Source organism: Phalaenopsis equestris, unplaced genomic scaffold (genome assembly GCF_001263595.1).
Source record: "Phalaenopsis equestris unplaced genomic scaffold, ASM126359v1 Scaffold000672, whole genome shotgun sequence".
Taxonomy (NCBI): domain Eukaryota; kingdom Viridiplantae; phylum Streptophyta; class Magnoliopsida; order Asparagales; family Orchidaceae; genus Phalaenopsis; species Phalaenopsis equestris.
In genome coordinates this window covers 525,636-534,457 of record NW_018165112.1, presented here as the reverse complement: position 1 = coordinate 534,457, position 8,822 = coordinate 525,636, and the positions used below count along the sequence as shown (strand labels likewise).

Sequence of the window (8,822 nt, the reverse complement as noted above, 5' to 3'; positions counted from 1 at the left end):
AGGAATGTTTCGGATTTGTGGGAGATGATGTTCTGTCTTTTAAACTTCCTAAAAATGTTCGACACTTATTTGTTAAAACCGAAAATCCAGAAGTGTTGAGAATGATCATAGATGTTAAAAATCTACATTCTCTTTTTTTGACAGTTGATTATCAAGATTTAACTGAAATACTTATTGAGATTTTTGGAGCATCGAGAAGGATTCGTTTGTTGTTCATATGCTCTCGAAGGACGAAAAAAATTTCTGAGGCTATTAAAAATTTGAGACATCTTCGATATTTGAATCATGATGGATATCTCACTCAGATGCCAAGATCTCTAAGCAGTCTTTATCATTTGCAGTTCATAATCTGTAGAAATCGTGGAGTCCCCTCTGAAGTTCTCTTACCATACGATGTGAGTAATCTTTCTAACCTGCGTCGCTTGGAATTGCACCATAAAGTATTTTCTAGTGTACCTGGAATTGGGAAATTAAGATCACTTCAAGAACTAAATGAGTTTAATGTTAAGAATGAGAATGGTTATAGAATTGGGGAGTTGGAACAGATGAGGGAGTTGCGCAAATTAAAAATTCATTTTCTAGAAAACGTGAAGGATGCAATAGAGGCTTGCAATGCAAAATTATTTGAGAAGAGAAAACTAACAGATTTATTCTTGAATTGGGGCAATACTGTTGACGAGAAATTTGGAAGCATAAAAGTTCCTCAGCTCCAGCAGCTTCTACACATCCCTGGCTCTCTGAAACAATTATTTCTTAACCACCTGGAATCATTGCAGTGCCTGCCATCTTCTTTGCCGGCCATCTCATCCCTCAAGCATCTAGAATTAGAAAGCATTCCACTCCTCAAATCATTGCCAGAACTCCCTCCCTCTTTGTTTCGTCTGTATATAGAGAGTCTTAAGCTAGAGTGCCTGCCATCTTCTTTGTCGGCCATATCATCCCTCAAGTTTGTAGATTTAGCTTACATTCCACTCGTCAAATCATTGCCAGAACTCCCTCCCTGTTTGTCTAGTCTGGCTATATGTAGTCTTGATAACCTAGAGTGCCTTCCATCTTCTTTGTCGGCCATCTCATCCCTCATGGAGCTTCATTTAGAAATCATTCCACTCCTCAAATCATTGCCAGATCTCCCTCCCTCTTTGTCTTGTATGTTTATAACGAGTCTTGATAAACTAGAGTGCCTGCCATCTTCTTTGTCGGCCATCTCATCCCTCCAGCTTCTAAATTTAGATAGCATTCCACTCCTCAAATCATTGCCAGAACCCCCTCCCTCTTTGTGTGAACTATATATAAAGAGTCTTGATAAGCTAGAGTGCCTGCCATCTTCCTTGTCGGCCATCTCATCCCTCATGCTTCTAGAATTAGAAAGCATTCCACTCCTCAAATCATTGCCAGAACTCCCTCCCTCTTTGCCTCGTCTGTCTATAAAGAGTCTTGATAACCTAGAGTGCCTGCCATCTTCTTTGTCGGCCATCTCATCCCTCAAGCATCTAGAATTAGATAGCATTCCACTCCTCAAATCATTGCCAGACCTCCCTTCCTCGTGTTCAATAAAAGTAACAAATTGTGATCCAGAGTTGATGAAGCGTTATTAACAAATATTGAGGGCACAAGATTGCATACGTTCCCCATGTCAGTATTCATTTTATTTAAGAGTTGTGTTTGTAATTAACTTATAAAATCATTGTTTTGTCGTTAATTTTTAATTTCAATTGTAGTTAAAATATGATTTATGATTTCGGATTGGATAGAGGAGTCTTATATAGCATTAGACTTAAAAATATTGATGATTTCCTCTTCTGAAAGTCTGAATATATAAATATATTTGTTTGGATCTGGGGATTTACTCCTCAACTCAAATTGAGTCGGCATATCTGATCAAAATTCTTTCAAGATGAATTTTCCTTTATTATTAACTCATCCTCACCCAAATTCTCCATACTAATTTCCCTATTTTAAATAAAGCTTGTAAACTTTTCAATAACACTTTAATTACTTAATTTGGGCTTATTTAAACTAAAATCTACTTAATTTGTGCTTATTTAGATTAAAATTTATTTATTTATAAATTTGTTGAAATTAGAATTAAGATGGTTAAAGTTTCAATTTTAGATATCTCCAACTTAAAAATTACACTAAGTTTTGTACTTGAGTGAAAGAATTTATTCATGAGATATAATTTGTTCTCGTTTTTTTGGATGGTAACATCTATACTGTCTTAAACAAATACTATATTATTTATATCCTTGAAAAAAAATATGATGCAAACTAGAAATTAAAATAATTATGACGTGGCATGTCAATATGAACCTCACCTTTGAGTCAGTGAATCAAATAAATTCTCCTCAACTGTAATATCGCATTTCCACATCAATCGAAGCAAAATTTGTCAAAAATTTTTTGCTCTAAACTCTTCAAAAATGCTTGAGACTAGTTGTTGAAACTATATTGAGCTCCAAGATTTTCAAAGTTAAGTTCATAACATCAAAAATGATTTTAAGAACCAAAAAAATATTTGGATAGATATGTCTGGGCTCAAAATCAAACCCGTAGTGGGTTGCAGTAGCTAATCAACTCATTTTCGATGGCTATGACAACGCGCAAGTGCACATACAATCGGAACAACACATGATTTTTTTTTCCATTTTTTAAGCATAAGAATATTTTAAAAAATTAACTAAATTCTTTCCATGGAAAGAAAACTATTAAAAAAATTAAAAAAAGTGCAAATTATTTAAACATTAAGCAAATTTTATAGATATTTATCATTATTTTCAAGTATAACTAACCCCATGGGTAAGGAGAACATTTACATCTCTTAAATCTCTCTTGTCAGGCTCCAGTTCTTACTCTTACAAGAGATTCACCGCTCACCAATAGATTATGCATAATTCTCCATTTATAAGATCTAGTACTCATCTATATAAAGGCTTGTTCCTATCCAAATTAGGCAGTGTGTATCCCCTTAGCTTGTTTTAGAGGTTTCAACTAATATAACCAAACCATATTGCAAGAGTAGAGCAATTTTTTTTTCATCCATGAATGATCATTAGCCCAATTTACTATCACATTTTCAATGTGAAGATAAAGAGATGTTAAGAATAACTCCCCAAAAAATTAAAATCACTTACATAATACCTTTTTTTTTTAAGTATTTATGTATTTTTCTTATTTCTTTATTTTTTAAGTATATTTCTCCCACAAAATGCCACTGTCATTTGTTGCTACTTATCTTTACAATAATTATAATTTTTTTTTGGATATCTTGATGTTGAAATTTTGACAATTTTGTCTTTAATGAATTTATATGATTGAGCTAATCATCATTAAACTCTTATTTATCCATGAAAGTTGATGAATTCTTTTGTTATTTCCATGAAAATCTTCATATAAAAATGTCAATGTTTGATGAGATAGAAATCTCAAGACCAAAAGCTTTCTTGAATATGTTATTTTACTTTCATAAACTTCAATGATTAATTGTAATTTATCCACTAGTCAAAATAAATTGAAATATTTTTATGCAGTTTCATAAATATAAAGATACTTTATTTTTTAAATTTCTTCTTTCAATTATTTTTATTTAAAAAGAAATTTATAAGTGGCTATTGATGAGTGATTCCTGTACGTTATTATTGTTTTATGTAAATTATTAAAAACTCAAATGAATGATTCTTGTAACATAATCAATGTCATTTAAAAGAGAATTCACTAATTTATATTTTTTTCGATTGCAGTCATTTGAGATATGTTATGATCAAGATAGAAGTTACGTCCATACAACAAACTTCAATGAGAATGAAACTGCTTCTTGAAGCTATTGTTGACCTCACTTTTGTGAGGGTCCATTTTGGATGACATCCACGATCAATTTGAGGAAAGAAGTAAACTATCATTGACTTCTTAAAACACGTCAGGGATCCCCAACCCAGAAAATTGGATCAAACCATAATGTGCCCTATTTTGACCTAAAATTTGAATGGCACCTTAGACAAACCTGATTTGACCCTATGGTCACCACATTGACCAATTGGTCAACCCGGAGTCCTATGGTCACCATATTGAACTTATAGTTGACCCTAGTACCATATGGTCAACTTGACCACAATGGTCCATCTTTTGGTCAGCATGGTCAAACCAAGACATATCATCAAATCCAATGACCCCATGACTAATTCAATCATCACATGGTCAAATGAGTCATCATGGTCAACCAGGAGACCTAATTGGTCAACCCTGGTCAATTGGTCAACTCTACACCATTTTTTGGTGAAAACATGATCTTTCAATCAAATTTTTTATATCTCTTAATTAATTAAAGATGGTGAAATTAAGACTTATTAGACCTAGGATTTAAGTCTAAAATCATGACCTAAGTCCATGGAAACCTAAGCCCATGGCAACCCCAAATCCATGCTTCACAGCTAAACCCTAAATCCAACCTATGGCTTATTGATATTGGGTTACCCATGACCCATTATTACCCATTATTCCCCATCATGACATGGGTAAGCCACTTAAAACCTACAAGCCACTATTTTGACCTAAATCAAAGGTCATCATGAGGGGAGGACTAGGTGTCATGCCATTCCAAATCTATTGCATGACTTATAAGCCTAGGTGGAGGGAGTTAATCCAGCTCATCCTCAAGTCCCTATCCACCTCATAATCTCTCCAATGGAGGAGACATACCATAGCAATTCATGTTCATCATTTTCAAACTCATGATGAAGGAACCATGGAAATGGGAGAAGAGGGATATCTACAGCCAAATTTCATCTCCCTTATCCTCTTTGATCGTCCCTGAGCTGTCTCCTTCCTTCAATTGAATTCGAGCTTAGCCATGACTTCTCCATGGCTATAAATAGGATAACCTGAGAGCTCCCCATAAAGAGAGAACCAAGCATACAGACCTCAAACCCTGAAACACTCAACACCAAAAGTGTTCCCCATACCCTAAGCTCCCTCATAGTTTCAGCCTTTCGAAACTCACAGTGTTGTTTCAGTTTCCCCCCCAAAAAACAGGACAACTTTTCGGGTTAGCACAAAACTCCTCAAAACCTCAATTAAACCATCTGAACACCATCACTGGGCCTCACGAGGAAGTTCCCAATCAAAATTGGATCTTCCCGCAAGCTCCAACCTATTCTAAGCTGAGACCGTGACCCCAATTCATCAAGAACATAGCCTAACCCAATTTCATTTCAAATTGAATTGAGGAGAAGCTTCACAGGGACCAATCGATCCTTTCTGTCAAGTTCAATTGAGGTTTCACCTCTTGAAACCAGACATCTCCCCTCAACCCTAGAAATGAGCTCGGGTTTGGACATTTGTCAATAAGACTATTACAAATTGCCCACATAACCGTATAGATGTATTCATCTCCTTGAGATGAACAAATTTCGTGAAAATTCATTAAGATTTGAGCAAATCTTAAGGCTTAAACATGAGCGGTTTACGGATTAACACAGCTTGGGGAAGATGGTTGGATACTGTCCATTTTCGTGTATTGGAAATGGATGGTTAGGATTAACACGGACGACACTTTGCGGAGGGGAGAACAAAGATCGATGACACCGCAGACACTTGCGTGGAAAACCTAGCAAATAAGACGCTGTCGCACGGAGCTTCGAGGAGTCCGAGGTTCGAGTCAGCGCCAGGTGGAAAATACTTAAAGTAGGATTTAATTAAATCCAGAAAATCCTATTAAACGTTAAAAATCATAACTTAACATATAAAAATCCTAAAAATAAAATAAAAATACAATGGAACTTAGCAAAGACAGAAGAAAATTATAAAAACAAAAATAAAAATTAATGAATTATATTTAATTTTTAATAAATTAATTACTTTCTGAAGTAATTTAATTATTAAAAATTATTTTTAAACCCAAAAATAAAGAAATTTTCATGGATTGATCCTCCCATTCTTGGGGATATTCTGTGATTTTTACAAGACTAGGAAAAATATTTAAAATGAAATATCCAATTTTTAACCATATTTAGTGATTATTTTCAAAAATAATTATAATAATTAGAAAATTAGAAGTTAAATTTGAAAATGGTTAGAAACTTTAGGGTGATGAATTTAGATAACCCCAAAATGACAATTTCTAACTTCTAGAAAATTTGAAATGACAACTTAGATCTTTAGGGTAAAAATTGTAAAGTTAAAAAATTACACTTTAAACCCTAAAAATTACATCCTTTACTTTAAAAGGATTATTAGGATTATTCAAATCCTACTATCTAGGTTTAATTCACTTTAAACCTAAGATAAACCCCTAAGCCTTAATTAAGTTAGGTTTAAATACAACTTAAACCTTTAAGTTTTAATTAAGCTTAACCATATAATTAATTCAATTAAGCCTTACTTACATTAGGCTTAGTCAAACATAAACTATAATTAGGTCTAACCCTAATTAGACCTAATTAAACCCATTAAGCCTTACTTACATTAGGCTTAGTCAAACATAAACTATAATTAGGTCTAACCCTAATTAGACCTAACTAATCTCCTTAAACCATACTTACATTAGGTTTAAGTAAACCTAAATCCCAATTAGGTCTAACCTCAATTAGACCTAATTAATCTCCTTAAGCCTTACTTACATTAGGCTAGTGGGTGGGACATAAAAACCTGTCCTATAGACAATGTGACCTGATTAACCCGCTCACTATTCTCAAACCCATTAGTTGAGTATTCAACGCATTGGTGGAGCACATGCGGGTGTTTAACTTGCATATGTTTGAGCTATTTTAACTAGAGCATTTGATGTGTTAAGACAATTTATATGATTTTAAAACATGAGTTAAATCAAATAGCTTGCACATAAGCTTTCATTTTTAGCATTTTACTACCTTCTGTTTGTTAGCAGACACGTTGTGAATCCGGTGACGGTAAATTTCAAGTTTAAAGAAAACTCAATATTTGAATTATGCTTTGCCCCTAGGAACCTAAGCCCGACTTGCTCAAATTCAAAATATTTTTAGATTTAAGAGCTGAAATTTTAAAGTCAAATCTTAATATTATAAGCTTTGAAATTTTCTATTTTAATAGCCCAAAAACTTTAAAATATTAAAACCCTAAGAATCTAAATGTTCAAATGCACAACTCCCCTATATTTTAAAATTATGGTTTTTCAAATTATTTTAAAATTCAAAATGAGTCATATTTTATTTTATATTATAGGTTCGAAAATATTCTGAGTTGATTACAAGTCCAAACTACTGAAAAATCTCGGCAGCCTCGTGGCGTCAACCCCATTTAGGGGCACCGAAGGATGCCAACCTTCCCTATCTTAAGAGATGAGCTGGTCAGTGTCGTGAGACACTATCATCGGGAGCAAAAAGTATAAACTTTATCTGCGATTTTAAAGGACGCAACAAGTCTTCAATGTAACTGGTGTGGAGTTCGAGTAGGGGGAGGAAACCAAGATTAGTCGTGGTGAACGAATAACAGTGGAAAATGCTTGTTGCGACCAAAGAAGAAGAGAGGGGAGAAACAAACAGGAACTGACAAGGAGGGGTATGCAAATAGACTTCGATAGAAGCTTCAGTTCTTGCTTGTAATTGAGGAATAAAGGGCAGGAGCAGTTATTTACTCTATGTTGCTCTCTTTGACGGGAAAGAAAAATAAATTAATAGTTTATTTACTTTATTTTATTTTATTTCTCTTCCTTTTATTTATTTTACAAGCAACAATTTTATAAACTTATCTGTAAGTCTTTATGATGTTCTCTTATTACATAAAATTTATTTATCCCTATTCCATTTTAATCGTTAAATTTTAACTTTCGAAGCTATATCATCATCTTCCATGCATCCATATTCTTTTATATAATTGATCCAAGATACTTGAATCTATTACATCTAAGTATCATATTCATTTTAAATTTGTAATTCGTATCAGCGCAGTTGTAAAATTTAATAGTTGAGAGCTTACGAACTTTGTTTAAAGCTAATGATCCATTTGAATATAAGCCTCATCAAGATTTTTGTTCCCTACTACGAACGCTAATCTTATAGGTGGTGCAGACTACCAATTTGCATCCTATTGATCTTTTTATCTTTTCATCATTTTGTAGCAATATTGCTGTCATCATGTTTAAGTAAAATAAAATAGTGTGAGCTTTTTGAAATACATTATGGAATTTGCAGGTGCCTGGACTCCATTATTCATGTTGAACATAAAGCTATTCTTGAGGAAATGAGAAGCTGTTATTCTTCTTACTTGCAAGACCAACCATGGGAAACTATGTCTGGCCGACATGATGTATCCCCAAATGGGTCAATGGGAACCAATCACAAGGAGACAAACTACCCCAGCATTCTTGAAGATGGAAAAATTCTAGATAACTTCAACCTGGGGAGGATTTTTGAATCCCTTTCTTCTGGTAAAGGTGATAGAAAGTTTTCATTGGACTCACCAATATTCTCTAAACTCATTCTACCTATGTTTTGTGCATGCTTGTTTTTGTGCTTAGTGTTCATTAATTATTAATTTCCCTCTATCATCTTGTGTTTTAAATCCATTTGAGGTTCTTGACAATTTGTTTATTCATAATATGGAATATTAATGTAATCTTAAGAACTCTATTAATACTCACAGTGAGGTAATGAGGTTTAGTGCCTTTTGTTTATGATTAAATTTGGTATTTTTGTTTTTTTTTTTTTGTTATTAACATTTAGAAGTATTAACTATTAGTTATGTCATTTCTATTTTTACTTGTAGGATTGCAGTTGCAACTCGTTTTCAGGAATTTTTTATGAAACTCTTACACATCGCACAATTCGAAGAACTATCAGTCTAGGATTTGCTTT

General features: G+C 33.4%; 1 protein-coding gene across 1 annotated transcript in view; it reads left to right on the top strand.

Moving 5' to 3' along the window:
- Nucleotides 1-8,406, top strand: part of LOC110030205 (putative disease resistance protein RGA3) — an 11,223-nt gene extending 2,817 nt beyond the window's left edge. The window contains exons 2-3 of the mRNA XM_020732806.1: nucleotides 544-1,632; nucleotides 8,160-8,406. Of these exons, the coding sequence (XP_020588465.1) occupies nucleotides 544-1,595 (1,052 nt within the window). The 3' untranslated portion in view covers nucleotides 1,596-1,632; nucleotides 8,160-8,406. The remainder of the gene's footprint in view (nucleotides 1-543; nucleotides 1,633-8,159) is intronic.
- The last annotated feature ends 416 nt before the right edge of the window (nucleotides 8,407-8,822 follow it).